Raw genomic sequence first — 21,940 nt, 5'->3', positions numbered from 1 at the left:
CTTGTCCGGTAGAAGATCTGTAGGTGGTGTCGGTGAGACTCTGGTTTTGCAGATGATGGTTTTCACTTAGTCCTTCATGAGCTTGGCTTGACAGCAGCCGGTCAGCAGGAGGAGTGACACAGGTATCTCCGTGACCTTGAACCGAAGCACGGGCAAGAGGCAGGAGGGGCCTGGACGCTGCTGTCTGTCCTGCAGCTGTGGGTGACAACCTCCCCCATCTCTGGGGCCTCCTCCATCTTTGTTACTTCTTTAAAAAATAATTTTTAGGGCTTCCCTGGTGGCGCAGTGGTTAAGAATCCGCCTGCCAATGCAGGGGACACGGGTTCGAGCCCTGGTCCGGGAAGATCCCACATGCCGCGGGGCAACTAAGCCCGTGTGCCACAACTACTGAGCCTGCACTCTAGAGCCCGTGAGCCACAACTACTGAGCCCACGTGCCACAACTACTGGAGCCCACACACCTAGAGCCTGTGCTCTGCAACAAGAGAAGCCACTGCAATGAGAAGCCCGCGCACCACAACAAAGAGTAGCCCCCGCTCGCCGCAACTAGAGAAAACCCACGTGCAGCATCGAAGACCCAACGCAGCCAAAAATAAATAAATAAATAAATAAATAAAATTTTTTTAAAAGTGACTTTTAAAAAAAAAAAATTTTATTTATTTATGGCTGTGTTGGGTCTTCGTTTCTGCGCGAGGGCTTTCGCTAGTTGTGGCAAGCGGGGGCCACTCTTCATCGCGGTGCGTGAGCCTCTCACTATTGCGGCCTCTCTTGTTGCGGAGCACAGGCTCCAGACACGCAGGCTCAGTGACTGTGGCTCACGGGCCCAGTTGCTCCGTGGCATGTGGGATCCTCCCAGACCAGGGCTCGAACCCATGTCCCCTGCACCGGCAGGCAGATTCTCAACCACTGCGCCACCAGGGAAGCCCCAAAAGTGACATTTAAAAAAATAATTTTTAAGGTTTTAATTGTGGCTAAAGTTTTAATTGTGGCTAAAAACATAGAAATGGTTAAGATGGTAAACTTTAAGTGTGCAGTTCAGCAGTATTAAGCACATGCACATTTTGGTACAACAGAGCTGCAGAATTTTTTCATCTTATAACACAGGAAACTCTGCACCTGTTCACCTTCCCATTTCTCCCCTTCCCCACCCCTGGCAGCCACTATTCCATTTTCTGTCTCTACGACTTTGATTCTAGGAACCTCATATAAGTGGAATCGTACAGTATTTGTCTGTTGTGACTTGCTTATTTCACTGAGCATCATGTCCTCAAGGTTCATTTACACTGTAGCCTGTGACAGAATCTCTTTCGTTTTTAAGGCTGAGTAATATTCCATTGTGTGTATATATCACATCTTCTTTATCCATTCATCCCTCCATGGACACTTAGGTTGTTTCCATGTCATGACTATTGTAAATAATACAGCAGTGAATAGGGGTGCACATATCTTATCAAGTTAGTGTTTGCATTTTCTTAGGATAAAAATTGCTGGATCGTATGGTAGTTCTGTTTTAATTTTTGAGGAACCAGAATACTCTTGTCCAAAGTCCTTGCACCACTTTACATTCCCACCAACAATGCACAAGCGTTCCAATTTCTCCACATCTTTGCCAACATTTATTTTTTGTTTTTTGATAGTAGCCATCCTAATTGGTGTGCGGTGGTATCTCACTGTGGTTTTAATTTGCATTTCTCTGATAATTGGTGATGTTGAGTATCTTTTCATGTGCCTGTTGACCATTTGTATATCTTTTTTAGAGAAATACCTATTTAAGTCCTTTGTTAATTTTTTAATTGGGTTATTTATGTTGTTGAGTTGTAGGCATTCTTTATATATTCTGATATACATGGTTTACAAATATTCCTCCCCATCCTATAGGTGCCTTTTCACTGTTGACTATGCTCTTTGATGCACACAAATGCTCTCCTGTGTTATCACACCTGCTGCTTCTGATCTCTGCCCTCAGTTGCTGCTAAGACAACTGCAGCTGATGTTTATTCACTAGAAAATATGGTTCCCAGTAAGTTGCACTTCCTCTATAGACTGGTCATAAAGAGATACAATTAGATTTTCTTTAAAAAATTTTATGTCTACACTTTATAATTCACATTAGTAATTCCTTCCATTCATTCGTCCCTTATGCACTCAACAAGCAAGTGACGTGAGCATCTTTGTTGGGCCTCGCACTGTGCCAGGTGCTGGGAATAGAGCCAAGCCAGTGGCTCACTGCAGCCCCGCCTCCTCCGTGATGCTTTCCTGATGGGCTATCTTGCTTCTAAGTTCCTGTAGCTTGACCTGTTCCACCACTATCGCAGTCGTCCTGTTGTTTTGAATTGTTTCCCCACCCTCCCCCGCCCATGACCGTGACCTGCTGATTGCCATGTCCATCCGTCTCTGTGCACCGCGGTGGGAGAGGCTGCATCTACCTGCATGGGCTGCTGAGGGATGCTCAGGCCTTCCCTGCACCGCATTCCTGAGCTGCACTTTCCTCCTTCCTGCAGGACCCAGGACTCGCCCTGCTCTCCTCTTTTTACTCAGTCTGCCCTTGGGGTTCTGCTCCCCCCAGACTGACTTGAGAGTGATCCACAGCTGCTTTCCACTACCCACCCCGCAAGACAGGCATGCAGGTGGCCATTCATCACGACTGGAAGACATACTGGGGTCCCCAAGCTTGGCTTACTTACTTACTCCTGGGACAGTAAGTAAGACGTTCCCCAAGCTTGGCTTTTACATTTGTGGGGATCAGATCTCCCTCTGCGTTCCAGTCCTCCGTTCACTTCCCCGGCCCCCCATGACCCCTGTGCAGTCGCACAGTTAGGTGCAATGAGGGGGTTAAAATACCACAAATAGACTCCATTTATGGAGCACTTACTCTGTGCCCGGCCCAACGCTAAGTGCTTTTACTTTCATTCATTTAATTTTCATAACCCGCCGATGAATGAACTATATTATTATCCCAATTTACAGGTGACAAAACTGACAGTCAGGGAAGCTGTTTCTCGCACAAGCTAATAAATGGCCGCGCTGAGTTTTAGCCCTGAGCGGTTTGGCTCTGGAGAACCCTGAGCCACGCACCACGTGGCTCCACTGCGGGGGTGGGGTAGGGCTGTAGGTCGGCGGAAATGAGGGGATCTCCAAGAGGGGACAGTCATCAACACATAACCCAGGAGGTTATCCATCTGCCAAGGAAATACATTCACCCCAGATATGGTTCGTGAAAGTGCTTCTGATAAGACTTGGGAACCATGTGGTTGATCAGAAGGTTTTCTAGGGAGATGTGATAATAAAATGTAGTTATAATAAAAGGAAACTGCTTATTATGAAGAGGTGTGTAATGTGGTCGTCTGCCGAAGTTGGGGCTTGACAATAAGGATGTGTCAGCATAATCCAGCACTGTTGTCATTTATGACGTTTTAAAAGAGTGTCTAGAAGACTGCCCTGTATCCCAGGTGCTCTGACGGGTGTTGAGAAAACATCCTGTAGTTTCTGCATCTGGGGAGTTTATACTCTTGAGTTTGCATGCGTTTGTCTGCACCTGGCTTAAACTGTAAAGAAACATCACCCTCACACCACAGGAAGCCTGGCTGTCAGGGCTGCAGGCCCCAGGTGACCAGTGACTCACCTGGTGCTTCCCATCCTCAGAGCCGACTTTAGGCAGGTGGCCCGACGGCCTCGGCACTTCCCAGCTCACGTCTAGGCAACATCGGGGGCGAGGGGTGTGTCGAAACTGTGAACGCTCTCAGCAGCCTCTCCCTCATGTGTCGTTCAGTGGAGTTGGGTCAGACGTCCTACGGGAGATGGGAATCCTGTGATTAACTTAGACCGCTTGTCTGGGTGGGATGGATGGCTCTGGGAACCCACTACTAGTCTACTTCTGCTGCACGGCAGGCAACCAGGTGGGGACCACAGCACAGTAAGGCCTGGTGGAGGCACAGATGAGGGGCTCACCCAGCGCGGATGGGGCTGAGGCTGGGCAAGGCCTCCTGCAAACCTGACCGCTGCACTTCAGTCAGGAAAGGAACAAGTAGGCGTTATCTAGGATGAGCAGGGAGGGGTGGGGGGTGAGATAGGGAGGCCAGAGGTGGGGAGAGAAGGGAGCTTTGTTCAGAGGGAGAAGTGGTGTCGGTTCTCAAGTGTGGTCCCCAGACCAGCTGCATCAGCATTGTCTGGGCACTTTTTAGAAACTCAGATTCCCAGGCCCCACCAGGACCCCTGACTCAGCTCTGGGGGTGGGGCTCAGCAGCCTGCGATTTCACAAGCCCTCCAGGCGATGCTGATGGAAGCTCCAGTTTGAGAACCTTGGCTAAAACATGGGAGGTCAGGGTGCTGCATCTTGTGCACCTGGTTCTCTAGAGCTGAGGGCAGGGGAGGGGGGGAGGGGGAGAGGTAAGGCATTGTGGAAGAAAGGGGGGATGTTAGAGAATTTTACTCCTTTTTGGGAGAGGAGTCGTGCCTTTGTTTATTTCTTAACACATCGTTGTTGAACATGTATTTTACGAGGTTGGAATGCAAAAATAAATAATTATAGTTTGAGATGAATGAAAATGAAGAGATAACATACCAAAACTTATAAGCTGCAACTCATGCCATACTTAGAGGAGATTTATAGCTGTAAACGTTTACATTAAAAAAAGAAGAAACAGCTCAAATCAATAACCTAATAACCTTTCATCTTAAGACATTGGAAATAGAAAAGCAAACTAAACCTAAAGAAAGCAGAAGGAAAGAAAGAATAAAGATTAGAGAGGAAATGAATGAAGTAGAGAATAGAAAAACAATGCAGAATATCAACAAAACATAAGTTGGTTCTTTGAAAAGATCAACAAAATTGACAAGCCTTTAGTTAAACTGACCAAGGCGGGGAAAAAAGACTCAAATTACAAAATCAGCAATGAAAGAGGGGATGTTATTATGGACATTACAGACATAAAATGATTATAAGGGAATACTATGAGCAATTGTTTATTAGTCTGCTTGGGCTGCCATACCAGAACACCACAGACTGTAGGCTTAAACAACACATTTATTTCTCAGGTTCTGGGGGCTGCACGTCCAAGATCAAGGTGCCAGCAGGCTTGATTTCTCCTGAGGCTTCTCTCCTATGCTTGCAGACAGCGCCTTCTTGCATGTCCTCACATGGTCTTTCCTCTGTTCATACTCATCCCTGGTGTCCGTGTGTCTTAATCTCCTCTTCTTATAAGGGCACCAGTCAGATTGGATTAGGGCCCACACTAATGGCCTCACTTTAACTTAATTACTTCTGTAATTAAGTTACATCTCCAAATACAGTCACATTCTGAGGTACTAGGGGTTAGGGCTTCAACATATGGATTTTGTGGCAGGGGGCACAGTTCAGTCCATAACAAATTGTATGCCAACAAATTAGATAATGTACATTAAGTGGACAAATTCCTAAAAAGACAAACTACCAACTACCAAAATGGACTCAAAAAAAAAAGTCTGAATAGATTTATAACAAATGAAGAGATTGAATTATTAAAAAAAACTTAAATAAATGAAAGCTCAGGCCCAGATGTCTTCACAGATGAATTTGACCAAATATTTAAAGATTTAATACCAATTCTTCATAAACTCTTCCAAAAATTAAAATAGAGAATACTTCCCAACTCATTCTCTGAGTCCAGTATTACTTTGATGCCAAAACCAGACAAATACATCAATCACAAGAAAAATGACACTTACGAATGTAGACCCCCAAATTCTCAAAATATGCACAAACCAAATTGAGCAATGTATAAAAAGATTATACACCATGACCAAGTGGAATTTATCCCAGGGATGCATGGTTGGTTTAACATCTGAGAATCAATCAATGTAATACAGCATTTTGACAGCATTAAGGAAAAAAAGCCAGCATGATCTTTGCAATAGATGCAGATAAAGTACTTGACAAAATGCAACACCCTCTCATGATAAAAACACTCAACAAACTAGAAATAGAAGAGAACTTCCTTGACCAGATAAAGCGCATCTCTGAAAACCCACAGCTCACATGACGGTTCGTGGTGAAGGACAAAGCTCCAGGACCAGGAACACGGCAGGAGGTGCCTCTCGGCACTTTTGGTCAATGTGGGACTTGATGTTCAAACCAAGGCAGTTAGGCAAGAAAAAGAAGGCATTCAGATTAGAAAGGAAGAAGCAAAGCTACCTCTATCTAAATGCATATGACATGATTTTGTATGTAGGAAATCCTGAGATTTCTGCTATAATTGAATAATTAAATCAAGTCCCTACTTTGAAGGCTCTCCCAGGCCAGGAGGGGGGACAGTACAAGTGCTGCATCATAAGCATGTAGATGTCAGGGTTGTGGGAGACGTGTCTTCCGGAGAAGGAGATATTTCAAATGGGCCCACGTGGATGACATAACATCTAAACAGGAGATGCAAAATGGATGATCGGGGTGGGGGCAAAGGTGGGCTTCTCAGGCAGAGAGAATATATGTAGAGATGCAGGTGTGCAAGGGCAGGGGGCCACGGTGAGCCAGCTGTGTGGCTGGAGAGTGGGCTTGTGTAGGGCAGTGGTGGCAGATGGGTCAAGGAGGTGAGCAAGCTCCAGATCATGAAGGACCTTGTAGGCCTCACCAAAGACTTGGACTCCACCCGCGGGCAGTGGGGATCACTCAAGGATTTTGAGTAGGGGTGTTTGGACCAGTTACACCATCGTGTATACAATGGCTTGGGTTTCGTAAAGGGTCCTGGGGTTCATCTGACCTGGACAGAAGTGGCATGCTCTTAGCACCGCATGTGTTTCTTTCCAGGTTTCTGGGTGGAGCGCACCCCCGTGCACGAGGCAGCCCAGCGGGGGGAGACCCGGCAGCTGCAGCAGCTGATCGAGAGTGGGGCCTGCGTCAACCAGGTCATGGTGGACTCCATCACGCCCCTGCACGCGGCCAGCCTGCAGGGCCAGGCGCAGTGCGTGCAGCTGCTGCTGGCCGCCGGGGCCCAGGTGAGCCACCCGCAGCATGGTCCCCAGACTGGTGGGACCAGCTCCACAGGGAAGGAGGCTTGGGAAGAGCGTTCTGTGTTATGCAACACATGGGAAGAAAGGAAACCACCGCAGGAGGCTGAGAAGGAGAGGAAGGGGGAAACCAGAGTGGGCTGTAGCAGGGGCCGAAGGAGGAGGGAGGGCTGGTCTCCATGGCAACCACACCCGGAGGACCAGTGAGCGTGCTCGTGGACCTGGCTGTCGGGAGGTCACTGGTGGTGGAAGAGAAGGCCGGGTTAGCAAAGCGATGGCATGCTCTGCTCTGCACGTGGGCAGGCAGGCTGTGGACACAGAGGCGGGCTGCCTACCGGGCTGGCGGGGCCTTGGCGGCAGGAGTCTTTTGGGCTCAGAGAGCAGGATGACTAAGTGGGATGCTGGCAAACTAGCTCTGGAAGGACAGGTAAAACGAACAAGAACATTCGCTGCTTTCCCCTAGTATATGTACTCACACCACAGCCCATGTGGAGCCCCCAGCATATGGTATCTGGTAACCAGCTGGTGGAATTGCTGGGTATTTACCAGTTGGCTGGGTGAGCTGGTAGGAGCTGCCGTGGGACAGCGGTGGGGGGTGAGGAAGAAGGGAAGGCTGTGCTCTGCTCACTCTTCCCAGAACTTGGCTATGAAGGCGGTTTCACAGGAAATGGAACCAGCTTCAGCATGAACCCAAGTAAACAGCTGAATTTGGACAAATTCTAAGCAGAATCTGCCAGTTTGGGGAGTTGCCTTTTCCTGCCTTATGATTTTCCAACTAGAGGAGGCATGTTAAACAGTTTCAGGCACTCCTCCTAGCTGAGGCTGGAGTTAAAGCCCGTTTTCATACCCTGCCTGTGCTTATTAGGTGTTGGGGTGGTGGCCGGAGTGAGGCTGAGCTAAAAAAAAGCCCCCAGTTGCACACCCGCTGTACTTAGGCGGCCAGTAGACATGCCCTACTTTCTGTCTCTGAACCCCCTTGCCTGGCACAGCACCTCGGCACGTAATAGAAAACCTAAGAACTTCGAAAAACTACGTGGTGTCTCAAAGATGAACGTGCATCAGGATGAGAAGGCGAGTGGCCTGTACCTTGCCCTCTGCCCTCTGATGCTCGTTTCCTCCCCCTCAAGGTGGACGCCCGCAACATCGATGGCAGCACCCCGCTCTGTGACGCCTGTGCCTCGGGCAGCATCGAGTGCGTGAAGCTCCTGCTCTCCCACGGGGCCAAGGTCAACCCGCCCCTGTACACGGCATCCCCGCTGCACGAGGCCTGCATGAGTGGTGAGTCGGGTAGCGGTGATAGCCAGGAGGGGAAGCCATCCGCTGGTGAAGCGGGGCTCCCAGGCTGGGTCTGGCTCTTGGTCCGTCAGCCGTGGAATCTGACGCTTTTCCTCCTGGAGATACAGTCCTCACCCAGGGCTGGGGGCTGAAGGTAGGGTTCTATTTCTAGCTGATTCGGTGCCTTTCAGATGCTAACCCTGGAAATGGGTGCCCTCGGCAGCCGCTCACTCGTTCTGCCCTGCAGGCCCCTGATCTTGTGGGGAGATGAGGCCCAGACGTACCCCCAGGCAGGCACTCTCAGAGGAGCCGAGAGCTGGTCCTCGAGGCTCAGGGAGCAGGTGGGTTTTCACCTGCCCTCTGAGAACAGGTGGATTTCAGACGGTGGGAGGATAAGGCTGCTCCAGCCTTGCTGGGTCAGACGCACCCAGCAGAGGAGCTACAACAGGCAGAACTGGAAATTTGGGGCGAGGCCAGCTGGTGGGCAGTGTTTCAGATGACAGACCAGGGATTTTGGGTTCGACTGTTTTGAGCAAGGTTTGCACACTTGTGTCTTGTGCTTTGGTCGGCGCGGTGTTCGTCTTCGCTGCATTTGTTAGGGTGCGGGGTGTGGGCTCTTCCACGGCTGCACACAGGGCCAGTCTTTGCTGCCCTCACCCTGAATCCCACAGTTAGGTCACCTTGGTCGCCCACAGGCACTGGGAATTGCTACAGACGGCTCTGAAGGTTTTTGAGCAGATGCTGAATGATAAGAACACATTTTTGAAAGGTTTGTTTAGTGGCCATCCATGTACAGAGTAGTGGAGGGAAGTTTATTTTTCTTCCTTCACCTATCTTAGGTTCATTGGCTGGGGCCCTGCCGATGAGACTGACAAGGGACCAATTAACAAGAGAAACACAAGTGGAAGTTAGTGTGTGCATTGCACATACACACGGGAGAGCTCAGGCAAAGGGTCGTTAGAATTGGGGTTTATGTAGCATCTTAACAAAGAGCAGTAATTCTGTTGAGCAGGCACAAGACCAAGGAAAAGGACCATGAGCTTCTAGGGATGGTAAGCTATATGAAGGCAAATACAGCGGGGAACTCCTGGGAGACAAAGGCCAGTTAGTAAGATTTGCGGTGTGGACTCCTCTGGTGCCGGCTCTGGGCTGATCAGGGTCTAGAGTTGTCCCTGGTGGTTACCTTCTGTCTTTCCTGGTAGAGACGGGAGGGGACACCTTTATACATTTATGTCCTGCTTTTAGACAAATGGGGGAAGACAAGAGAGCTTTTCTTGTATCTGCTGCTTCTTACTTGTCTTCAGCTCCAAATAGTCCTTATGCCTAAGTGGCATATTTTGGGGTGGCATATTCTGCTGCCCTTCAATATGAAATGGCGGGGGGGATATCCTGGAAATGAAGAGATGAGCTGGGGGGCCATCGCAGTGACCCAAGTGCAAAGCTCTTGGAGCCCAGGTGGGATGGATTCATGTGCAGAGCTTTGAGGGAAGAATCAATGGGATTTGACGTGAGGGAGAGGAGAGCACGGCGTCAAGACCAACTCAGGGTGAGGAGGAGGCTGGCTGGGGAGTCGGGGGAGGACCTTGTCGTGGGAGGCATGTCCACCCGAGAAGGGCCAGCGCCCGGTGGTGGAGGTGGGGCTGGGTTTCAGGGCTGGAGGTGGAGAGTCGGTGCCAACAGCCAAGCATGATCAAGGGATGAGAGAGGATGGAGTCTGGGATGGGATGAAGCCTGATCCCAAACCGGAGTTAAAGACGCTGTAGAGGAGCCAGGAAAGAGGCCAGAAAGGCGTCTGCTGGGAGGGGGGGGGGGGGGGGGGACCCGAGCAGTGGGGAAGTTTAGGGAAGTTCATCCAGGCAGCTTGGCATTCCTGACACAGCTTGGGGGGCAGCTGGAGGTGGGGAGACCCTTCCCTTTCCCCCGAAGGCTGGAGAGCAGTGAGGAGCCTTCTCTGCGTCCACAGCTGGTGAGCCCAACTTTGTGTTCTCCCAGCACGGGTGCCGGCCGTGCCCTCCCTCCTTTTCTCCCACTGCCTGGTGAGCTCGGGGGGCCACTGAGCTCCCCGGGGAAGGACACCCACCCTGTGTCCAGGACCCACTGCTCCTGGTCAGGATGCAGGCCCACTTCCCTTCCCTCCTGCTGCCGCCAAGCTTGGGGCTCACCTGCTCCAGCAGCCGTGTGTCTGCCAAGCCTGTTATTTCAAATATATGTGATACGATGCCTTTCCTCCGTCTCCATTTCTTTTAAGGAAGTTCTGAGTGTGTGAGGCTTCTTATTGACGTTGGGGCCAACCTGGAAGCGCACGACTGCCACTTTGGGACCCCTCTGCACGTGGCCTGTGCCCGGGAGCATCTGGACTGCGTCAAAATGCTGCTCAACGCAGGTGCGTCATGTTTATACCTGCCCGGCTCACTGCGGGTGCATTGTGTTCACCTGTGCTGCGAGCTGGCAGAGAGCTGACTGGTGCAGTCAGGCAGCCCAGGTTTGCAGCTGGTTCTCCCACTTGTCAGCTGAGTCCTTGGGCCTCAGTTTCTGCATCTATAAAACTGGACAAATAAAACCTATTTTGCAGGACTGTTGGGAGGATTCATGATAACATTTCCACAGTACTTGCTGCACAGTAGGTGCTCAACGAACGCAAATGATTATTTTTGGCAGCCGCAGGGGATTGTCCCCAAGGCTTGCCTGGTCTGAATCAGGAGATGGGGACCAGGGGAAGCGAGTCAGCTGCGTCAGGATCCAGGAGGCTGTCAGGTGTCCTAATGATAGAGAGGTTCCCACGGTGAAAAACAAAAACAAAATAAAAATAACCCAAGAGACTTCCCTGGTGGCGCAGTGGTTAAGAATCCACCTGCCAATGCAGGCGACACGGGTGCGATCCCTGTTCTGGGAAGATCCCACATGCCACGGAGCAACTAAGCCTGTTCGCCATAACTACTGAGCCTGCGCTCTAGAGCCTGCGAGCCACAACTACTGAGCCCACGTGCCACAACTACTGAAGCCCATGCACCTAGAGCCCGGGCTTCGCAACAAGAGAAGCCCGCGCAATGAAGCCCGCTCACCACAACGAAGAGTAGCCCCTGCTCGCCACAACTAGAGAAAGCCCGTGCACAGCAACGAAGACTCAACACAGCCAAAAATAATTTATTAAAAACAAACAAACAACCTGCCCAACTGAAGCTAGAGTCAGGACCTGTTTACCACAGAAGTTTTAAAATGTAGCCAAAGTGGCTATGGGCAAGGAGTTACTATGAACCCAACTTAAATTTTTTTTTTTTTCAAGATTCTCTTTATAAAGTAGGGTCACATCTAATGCATTCTTTTTTTTCTTAAATTAATTAATTTACTTACTTTTGGCTGCATTGGGTCTTCGTTGCTGCACATGGGCTTTCTTTAGTTGTGGTGAGCGGGGGCTACTCTTCATTGCGGTGCGCGGGCTTCTCATTGCGGTGGCTTCTCTTGTTGCAGAGCGCGGGCTCTAGGCGTGTGGGCTTCAGTAGTTGTGGCACGTGGGCTTCAGTAGTTGTGGCTCACGGGCTCTAGAGCACAGGCTCAGTAGTTGTGGCGCACGGGCTTAGTTGCTCTGCGGCATGTGGGATCTTCCCGGACCAGGGCTTCAACCCGTGTCCCCTGCACTGGCAGGCGGATTCTTAACCACTGCGCCACCAGGGAAGCCCCCAACTTAAATGTTTTGTTGAGGGAACATTTTCGCTCAGCCATCTTGTCCATTCTGGGGGCAACCTAGGGAAAAACCAAAATGGTTCAGAAATAGAGGATGAATTCTTTCCGGATGACGGTCTTTTGAGCATCAGTTATATACAGTTTTCTACTACTGAGTCTTTTTCACTTTAATGTGCCACTTTTAAGTCTTTTCAGTGAACACGCTTCATTTTGTGTAAGGTTAGTCACTGGGGTAGTTTTTGTTTTTTATGCAAAGATTAAATATCTAGATTAGAAACAGTGGGTCTTCCAGCCGAGTCGCTCACGGGATGGTTGGAGCCCGTTTCTGTCCACGGCATCTACCTATTGTTCCTGTTGAGCTTATTAAAATAAAAATTTCATAGCACAGCCACCCTCTGCAGGGTGCCTGGTGTGCATATGTGCAGCACACCTTCATCTGTTTTCTCTCTGGTTCCTTTCTCGTGGTTGGAGGGGAGAGGATCAAGCGAGTGGTGTAACCCACTGTCCTTTCTGTGTCCTGAGGACCCTGTGTAAGTGATGACTCCTTTGTAGGAAGGAGGAAACCAGCTCCCCCGACCCCTGGGTGAGGGAGTTTCCAGGTTCAGTAAACGAAAGGATCAGAACTAGAGCAGATTTCAGAGTCTCTCTGACGCGGGGGGTTCAGCAGTGTCAGCAAGCACTCACCTCCTCTGAATCTTACATCTCTGCCTTCCTCACCGTTCCCTTTATCCCACGCCTGGCGTCTCTAGTAGGGGAGAAATGGCTGCAGCAGCAGAGTTTGGCTAAAATGCAGATTCTTGACTCTTGAGGCTTCTGATGGCTTCCTCACCTCAGAAGAGCTAAACTCCCCCCTCACACTTCCCTGTGTCCCATCGGCCTGAACTGGGTTCGAGTCCAAAACTTATCCCATCCCTTTGGCCAGATTTTGCCACATTCTGAGTGGCTGGGGCCTGGGTTGAGGAGAGGGATTCACCCAGCAGTGCCCAGCCCTGCCCCAGGACCCCTGCCCCGGGACCCCTGCCCCACACTGCAGGGTGCAGCTCCTGGGTGGGAGGCAGCCATGATGTCCACGACGGCCTTAAGCAGGGGATCCGGTGGTTACAAAGGGAGCTTCCATCCCCTGGGAGTGAGGGCTGAGGAGATTTCCCCTGGGGCAGGTTCCTGAGGTGTCAGCGTCTACCACCAGCTCCAGATTTCATCCCTGATTCTGTTGTAATCTCAGATGGTCTCCTTGACACCCCTTCCTAGATCACATGCATTCTTTTCTTCTTAAAGAAAACTACTTCTTAATTATGGAAAATCTCAAACATACAGAAAAGTAGAGAGAAGAGGACAGCATATGCTTTCTTTTTAGAGCAGTGATTTGTCACTTTTTGCTGGAACATCTGATGAAAGCTATGGACCACATCTCTAGAAAAACACACGTGCAGGTGCTTTTGCACGCGATTTTGGAGAGGGTCCTGGCCCTGCAGGAGGAGCAGAGCCGTCGGGGCCACATGGTGCCCCCCCCGGGGTGGACACAGAGGCTTTCTGTTGGCAGCGAGGTCAAGCTGCCAAGCTGCGGATTATTTTTGCAGAGGATTGCGGCCAAGGGGGTGAAAATCCAGTTATTTCTGGTGAGGTAACTTTTAATCTGGTCCCCGGCAGTAAATATTTAACCGTGCTGGGAGCGTTCAGAAGGGGCGTCCACCTTCCCAGCAGTGCTGGTCCCTCACGTCTCTGCTGTTGTCTCAGCGAGCAAATCCCAAGCCCCTGTGCTTGCCACCCTGTCCCGGGCATTACGCCGGGTTCTATTTTTACATATATATGTGCATTTAAAAATTTTTTTATTTGAGTAGAGTTGATTTACAATGTTGTGTTAGTTTCAGGTGTACAGCAAAGTGAATCAGTTATACATACACATATATCCATTCTTTTTTAGATTCTTTTCCCATATAGGCCATTACAAAGTATTGAGTAGAGTTCCCTGTGCTATACAGTAGGTCCTTATTAGTTATCTATTTTATATATATTATTGTGTATGTGTCAGTCCCAATCTTCCAATTTATCCCTCCCCACTCCCTTTCCCCCTGGTAATCGTACGTTTGTTTTCTACATCTTTGACTCTATTTCTGTTTTTGTAAATAAGTTCATTTGTATCATTTTTTTAGATTCTACATATATGCGATATCATATATTTGTCCGTCTGACTTACTTCACTCAATATGACAATCTCTAGGTCCATCCATATTGCTGCAAATGGCATTATTTCATTCTTTTTCATGGCTGAGTAGTATTCCATTGTATGTATGTACCACATCTTCTTTATCCATTCATCTGTCAATGGACATTTAGGTTGCTTCCATGTCTTGGCTATTCTAAATAGTGCTGCAGTGAACATAGGGGTGCATGTATCTTTCTGAATTAGAGTTTTGTCTGGCTATATGCCCAGGAGTGGGATTGCTGGGTCATATGGTAGCTCTATTTTTAGTTTTTTGAGGAACCTCCATACTGTTCTCCATAGTGTCGTGCTGGGTTCTTGGTGGGCGTGTGACAGCCCCTGTCCTTGTTCCCTGAGGTTTTACTGAATCCACTCTAATCCTGTTTTGCTTTGAAATCAGGCTTTTGATCATGAGCAAACTCTGATCCCTTCTCTCTGATGCGTGAATTGAGAATTTTTAAGGCCCAGGTGGCGTCGGGTGTTTTGCTGGCTCTGGCTTTTGTCCTCAGTTCCAGGCAACGTCATCGTTAGTCCCACAAAGCCACCTTCTCCCTGGCTTCTCCGTTCCTTCTTTCCTCTGCCCCCCTCACCATCCCACCGTTCTAATGAGTATCTGTGTGTTATTGGTTGAGACATGAATTTTTCACCACGGTAAATGGTGTTGTTATAGATTTGACTCTCCTTCCTGTTTGCTCACCCATTCCTGAATTTTCGAGACCCACCCGTGTTGCTCCAGGAAGCTCTGGTCCGTTGTTTTCCAGCTTCTGCGGAGACGCTAGCTGCCCCTCTTAGTCACCAGCCCTCTCTCTGCGCCCAATCCAGTGATACCAAGGCACATTTTAAACAGATCCCGTGTGTCCCTTGGAACAGTCACGCCGCCAAGCCTTGTGTACCGAGAAGCCACAGTGGGCGGGAGGGAAGAGCTGTTCAGTGCTGGTTCTCCTTGACCTTGAGAGTGACTCTGCTTCCCCACCCACCCTTCTCCGTCCCTAAAATAGAGACAGCCTCTTTCCTCCCCGATTGGCAAGAATATTGAGAGAATTAATGACCTGAGAGGAAGCCACAGGGGCTTCAGATTCTGCAGACTTTGCAACTTATTTTTCATTACAAGTTTAATGTTCAAATTCATATTTGCATTATGGCTGCAACACTATAACATTACTTATTCGTATCAGCAATATTGGAAGAAACCCTTGATGTGGTATATTGGTTAGATTGTGGGGAAAATGCTTCTTTTATTTCATGTATTGATTTTTACTATTATTTTTGTAATACGTATCTGCCAAGTTAAATAATTAGGTAATTTATCCTGCTTCCTAACTGAGGGATTCTTTTTCCTGACCTGCCGTCTGAGTTTTCGCTCTGGGAAGTAGGGTAGCTTTTCTTCACGTGTGTTACGTGTTGGCATGCTTGCTATTTTCTTAGCATCACACAGACTACTTTAGGAACACAGTTCTTATATTCTACTAGGGGATTAAAATGATTTTAAGTCAGAAACCAGAAAGCAGAAGTTTTCAAGTATTTTTGAGCTGTGGGACTAGAAAATCTAATAGCCTTATACCCCCTCATTTCCTCTTGTTCTGACCCTCAAAATTTCTTATTACACAGTGACATACTGGTGATCTGATTTTTTTAAGCCTCACCTTGATAATATTTTATGATTGTGATTTGAATCTGTTATTTGAGGGAATATCTTCACTGATGCTGGGCTCTTTGCTGGCTTCTTGAAAATACTTTTCTCCCATCCCCTTTCTCTTGTAACCTCCTTATCCACTTGGGAGCAGACCTCAAAGAAGTTGGTATTTTCTTAAAAAAAATTCTGAGGCTCCAGGGGATCCCACTGTATAGAATGGTGACGGTTGTACCCTAAGAATGGTGTTTTACACAAATCATATTTTTATCAAAATCTCTTATTTTGAAAAAGCATCTAAAAATGCTGTGTTTAGTTATTACTTGTTTGCATCTTTCTGAATGTCTACTATCATCCCGAGAGCGAGGTGGATGGCAGAGCTGAATTCACAGTTACTATACTTCCTCTCTATCTGAACTTCAGGGAATTTGGGGGGAACATTCCCTATTTTCCCTTTGAGCTCCCCTTTTGTAAAAGATTTCTTATATTTAATGTTCATTCATTCATACAACACACATTTTTAGAGCCACTGTCCTGTGTACGTGGTGTGTGAGTGCACGTGATGTGTGTGCCTGAGTGCATGTCTGTATCTGAGGTGTGTGCAGCTGTGTACCTATGTGCACATGTGTGTGCCTGTGTGTGTGTGTCCATGGTGTGTGTGTGTGTGTGTGTGTGTGTGTGTGTGTACACGTGGAGGACGGCAGGAGAGCTTGAGCAACTCACCTGAGCTTCCAGAGCCTCAGGACCTGGGGACAGACAGCATAGGGCGTTAGAGCAGCCTCTGAACTCACAGGGAAGGTTTCTGTCTTGTTTTTCTTCTTTTTGGTTGTTTCCAGTTATACTTCTTTTTTAGCTCTCTTTTCCTAAGGAAAAATAAAAGGAATCAGTGCTTTTGGATTTTGAAGAAGGTTTTGAAAAGGCTGCAGCAGAGTCTTGATTTTGTTCCTGGGGAGGGGTTGCTCCTTTTGTGTCCTGTGCTCCTTGGTGACGTTTGTTCCTGCTCCGGACCTGCATGCAGGGGCCAACGTGAATGCGGCAAAGCTCCACGAGACGGCGCTGCACCATGCAGCCAAGGTGAAGAACGTGGACCTCATCGAGATGCTCATCCAGTTTGGAGGCAACATCTATGCCCGGGACAACCGGGGGCGGAAGCCATCCGACTACACTTGGAGCAGCAGTGCCCCCGCCAAGTGCCTGGAGCACTATGAGAGTGAGTGTGTGTCGTTCGTGTGATGCCTGCACTGAGGTCTGCGGGGGAACCTCATGCAGGAGGCTTTGTTGCGATCACGTATATCAGTTCATCTCTGAGTCAGTCGTTTCTTGACTCAGACTGGGTCCCTATGAGGCCGATGATATAGATGCAGCCCTCACTCTTCAGGGAACAAAAGACAAACCATCTGGCTAAGACAAGACCTCCTCTCTGGGACACATTTTTAAATGAGTTTACATAGAATTACAGTCACAAGAGGCTTTCAAACACTTATCAATTGAAAAAAAGCCCATTAATTCCACATTTTGCCAACCTTACCCAACCAAAATCCATCATGAGTTTAGAGGCAAATACCATCCACGTCTATCGGGGAAACATTTCCTAGAAGGTGTTTCTTTTCCTGCATTCAAATAATCTGGGGGAGGAGGTAAATGGGAAAATGAATGTCACTAGTAATTCTGTTTGTTTTTCTTTCAGAGAGCTTTGTCTTTCATAATGTTTCATAAGTTGAGAATACTCTCTTTGGTTGATTTATACTTTGATCAAACACAGATGGTCCTAAAGGCAGCCTTCGAGGCCAGGCCCTGCTCTGTTCACATTCCCGTGGCCCAGCTGCCAGGGACCTCCAGGCACTTTCCTTCTTTGGCCCTGGTGTGCATCCCTCGTGAGCTATAGCTCCAGGCTTCATCTTCAGGCCTGTGGCCCTGACTCTCTGCCACCAAGATGTGCATTTGTGGACTATCTGCCCCTGTGGGTCAGTTCTCCGTGGGTCCCTGTGGCCTGTAGCGATCAGGAGCAGAGCAGAGCCTGTGGCCTGGAACAGCAGGGGTGGGCAGCCAGCACTGCCTGCCCGAACCTTCCCCCAGCCCTCATTTGTCTGGAAGTTTGACAAACAAGCCTGCTAGCTGTAGATTAGTGCTTTGCTGGCAAATCTGTGTGCTGAGTTATAACGTTATGGGGAAAAACATAAATCACAAAACCCCAAAAGCCAAAAGCTTACAAAATGAAATCCCAGTGGCCATGGCCTGAATTCCATTTCCTGATCTTCCGTCCTTGGTCCCTATTTGTCCTTCCTGGTCGCCTTCCAGAGAAGGTACTCAGGGTTCAGCCTCTTTTCAGGAAAAGGGAGGTGTTTTCAGTTCCATGTTGGTACTTGTTAAGTTGAAGGATGCTGTGCTTCTTCCTTAAGCTAACCTCATGTGCGTCTTGTCCCCTTTTTCCAGAGACACCTCTGAGCCTGTCCCAGCTCTGCAGGGTGAGCCTGAGGAGGGCGGCTGGCGTCAGGGGGCTGGAGAAAATTGCCAGGTTGAACATCCCTCCCCGGCTCATTGACTACCTTTCCTACAACTGAGCTGCAGACACGGGGTCAGGGTGGGCCGGTGACACTGGGCTGCTGGCCTTGCTGAGCCCAGCGTTGGGCCACGGGGTCGCTCTGCCCTGGGTGATTGAAGTCATGTTGTTGCTGTAGAGGACTGGAGTCCCTCCGGGCCGTCCTGTTTCGTCTTCTCTGCAGACCCTTGGCAGGTGTTTCGGAGGCCCTGGGAAGGCCCTGGGCTGGCCCTCCCGGGACTTCAGTCTAACTCTGGCATCCTCCCGGCCGTGCAGTTGTCTCTCTTCACAGACCTCCCTCGGAGGGATTGTCAGGAAAGACTCTCCCAGGAGCACAAGGGAGCCCAGCGGGGCTGGGGGTCCAGAGCCCTGATGCTGATTCCACACGCCTGGGAGGCGCCATCTCTGATTCCTTCAGCACCAGGTGGCCCTGGGTGTTCAAAAGGAGGACCTGTGCTGAAGAGGGGTGGGCCTCTGGGAGGGGGGGTCCTGACTGCGGCCGGGATGCCACTTTGGGGACAGCCTGCCACTTGGGTGCTGTTTTCTGAAGCCATAGTCAGCACTTTCCGAGACCCACCTGTGCCCAGGTGTACCCACCGCTCAGGGGGGCTTTATACGGGTCTTAGTGGGGAAGCCTCAGGCTTTTTATTCCCCACAATAAGCTCAGTGTTTCTTAGGAAGTTTTTCTTTATTTTGTGGTCTCAATTCTTTTAAAAAGTGTATAAAGCAAAAACTTTTAGACACATACGCTGTAACACTTAGGTTTCGTTAACAAGTCTCTAAAGCAACAGGTAAAAGGAAGGCATCTCAGCACATCTTCCCAGGGGTAGTGATCCAATGTGAAGCACTGTTAGGAAGCTCTTCAGAGATTGTTTTTCATCTCTTTCTACAGCTGCCAAATGAATCCTTTTCCCACCCTAAGTTTTGCTCATTCCTTGAAGCTCTGCAATTGGCAGAAGAGGTCGCCGGCACCTGGTGGGTACTGTCAACCGTGGATTCATGCATTTTGCGGATACTTAAGGAACATCTGTTATGCTTCAGGCACTGCCTCAGTGTTTTGAACTGGCTAAGAATGTGACTCACCATCAAGGCAGGGAAAGAAACTGTTTCACAATCTGTTTCTTTAGTAATAGAAACAAGTAATTCTACATGATAAACCATGAGGTAACATGACGTAGTATGTTCAGACTGCATCTGTCTGCTTAAGATTCTATATCATAGTTTAAAAAACAAACCCAAAACCCGGGAGTTAAACTAGAGGACTTCTGTATAAGTAGTTGAGGTCTATTTGGTTTCAGGGGAAATGGAGAAGGTACCGCTTGTGAACCCTCTTGAGGGTCAAGCCTGAAGCCATCGTCCCCAGAAATGTGACCTCACCAGATTCCCCCAGGAGTGTGGGGAGTAGAGTGAGCCAGGATGGGCCAAGGTCATGCCAGCTGTGCTCACAACCAGAGGCACCTCTTGGCAGGTCTACCTGGGTGGGGCCCAGATCTGGTGGAAAGTTCCACGCTGGCAGCTGTGGGTATTTTCCAGCTCCTTGGTTCTGGCTGTTGTTACGATGGTGCTTCATCGTATGTGGAGATGAGAGCCCCTCCCATTCGGCTGCAGGTGTACATGCATGTTCTGGGTAAATCAGTGTATCTGTGTGTACTAATAAAATTAAAAAGAGCGTTGGGTTCTGCCCTTTCATCTCTGTAACAGGAACTTGCCTCTAGCCATGAAAGTTGCTAACATTTCCACACGTGGAGTGCTCAGGGCAGAATCCGGTCCCCATACTCACTGCTCAATAAAGGTTGTTGGAGAGAGTCCATCCTTGTGTTCACATGGCCCTTTTCTTACTGGGGTGTGTGTGTGTGAGCTTCATCCTATGGGAGTTAGAGGGGCCACTGTCATCTCCTCTGGGTTTTGGACGGTCAGGTGATGTCTGTCTCACATTCCCATCTTCCCACCTCTCTGTCCCTGGTGCTGGTCTCAATGCCACCCACGTGCGGAGAGAACCTGCCCAAGGGATCAGATGACTAAGATTCTAGGGCCTCCTGTACCTACCCCTCCCCACCTTTACTGAGATGTAATTGACATAAGATCCTTCAGTCTAGACCCATCCGTAGGGTGAGGCTGAAGACATCTCTCCAGCCGTCTGAGCCTGGGTCTTCCCAGCTGCAGGAGAGGGATCAAAGGTCAGACTTTGATCATTGAAAGGATGTTGATGATCAACCACTGAATCTTAACAATGAGAAAATGAGGCCCCGCTAGGCTCAGATGTTTTTGTGAGGCCAAAATTAGGTGATTAGAAGATGCCTTGAAAACTGAGATGTGCTCCTCAAATGTAAAAGTTGTATGTGTGACTGTTCTGTGGCTTTGCTGATGTGTGTAGATCTTACAGCCATGTAAATAATTCTCTTCTGACTTTGGGATAGGACCACCTATTTCAGGAGTAATCGATTCAGAAGTCCTCGCGGTTTACGTTTTAAAACTCAATGTGCACATAGGGAACTATATTTAATATCCTGTGATAAACTATAATGGAAAAGAATATGAAAAAGAATATATATATGTGTATAAACGAGTCACTTTGCTGTACAGCAGAAATTAACACAACACTGTAAATCAACTATACTTCAACAAAATTTTAAAAAAATTCAACATGCAGCTAACAGATTTGGAGAAGACATTTGCAACATTGATATGGTTATTGAAATATATAAGGATGTTTTATGAATCATTCAGAAAAAGATTAACAACCCAGTAAAAAAACAGGCAAAGACTATGAACAAGAAATTTACAAAAGAGGAAACCTCAAATGTTCCGTGACAGGAAAGGATGGTCACTAATGATGAGAGAAATGCAAATTAGTGAATACGCAGTTCAACAAAATGATACTGTTATATACCAACATCTTGACGAAAATGAAAAGGTCTGACACTTACTTAATGTTGATAGATCGTATAGGTAAATGGGAACTCACAGACTGCCAATGGGGATATAAATTGGTACGTGTGTTTTGGAGAGCTGTTAAATGGTACTGGTTCAAAGTGCTTATACCACATGTGCACAGCATTTCTACTTGTTGGGGTTTTTTTTTTCCCTTCCAGTTTTGTTGAGATATAGTTGACATACAGCACTGTATAAGTTTAAGGTGTACATCATGAAATGATGGCCACCTTAGATTTAGTGAATATCCATCATCTCATACAGTTACATTAAAGAAATAGAGAAAAAATATTCTTCCTTGTGATGAGAACTCAGGATTTACTCTCAACGACTTTCATACAATGTACAGCAGTTAATTATCTCTATCACGTTGTACGTTACATCCCTAGTACTTATTTATCTTGTAACTGGAAGTTTGTACCTTTTGACCGCTTTCATCCAATTCCCCCTGGTATTTCTACTTTTGCGAATGTACCTTAAAGAAATGCTCAGATGTATCAAAAGGAGACGAGTGGGGATGTTTAGTGCCGCAATGTTTGTCATAGTGAAAGACCCCATCAGTAGGGGAGAAGTTGTAGAAGATATTCATATATTCGCATAATGCTTACACTCCGTGACAGTTAAGATGAATTAGAGTTACATGTCTTACCACTAATGGATCTAAAAATTATAATGGCAAACGAAAAACTGTTGCCAACCTTATTTAC

At 48.2% G+C, this 21,940-nt stretch overlaps 1 protein-coding gene across 7 annotated transcripts in view; it reads left to right on the top strand.

The window, feature by feature from the left end:
- The window catches only part of ASB13 (ankyrin repeat and SOCS box containing 13), a 44,127-nt gene that overhangs the window by 5,817 nt on the left and 16,370 nt on the right, over positions 1-21,940 (top strand). For 2 of the 7 annotated variants that reach the window (XM_082387165.1, XM_082387169.1), the window contains 6 exons: positions 6,778-6,965; positions 8,105-8,255; positions 10,501-10,635; positions 16,782-16,973; positions 18,197-18,228; positions 18,579-19,223. In XM_082387165.1, coding sequence (XP_082243291.1) covers positions 6,778-6,965; positions 8,105-8,255; positions 10,501-10,635; positions 16,782-16,973; positions 18,197-18,228; positions 18,579-19,016 — 1,136 coding nt within the window. In that variant the 3' untranslated portion in view covers positions 19,017-19,223. Of the gene's footprint in view, positions 1-6,777; positions 6,966-8,104; positions 8,256-10,500; positions 10,636-16,781; positions 16,974-18,196; positions 20,113-21,940 lie in introns of those variants that run through there. The other 5 variants (XM_082387167.1, XM_082387166.1, XM_082387171.1 and 2 more) reach the window with 5 other exon arrangements.

Source organism: Balaenoptera borealis (assembly GCF_965194805.1).
Source record: "Balaenoptera borealis genome assembly, chromosome: 3".
NCBI lineage: Eukaryota > Metazoa > Chordata > Mammalia > Artiodactyla > Balaenopteridae > Balaenoptera > Balaenoptera borealis.
This window is presented reverse-complemented; position numbering and strand designations above follow the sequence as displayed.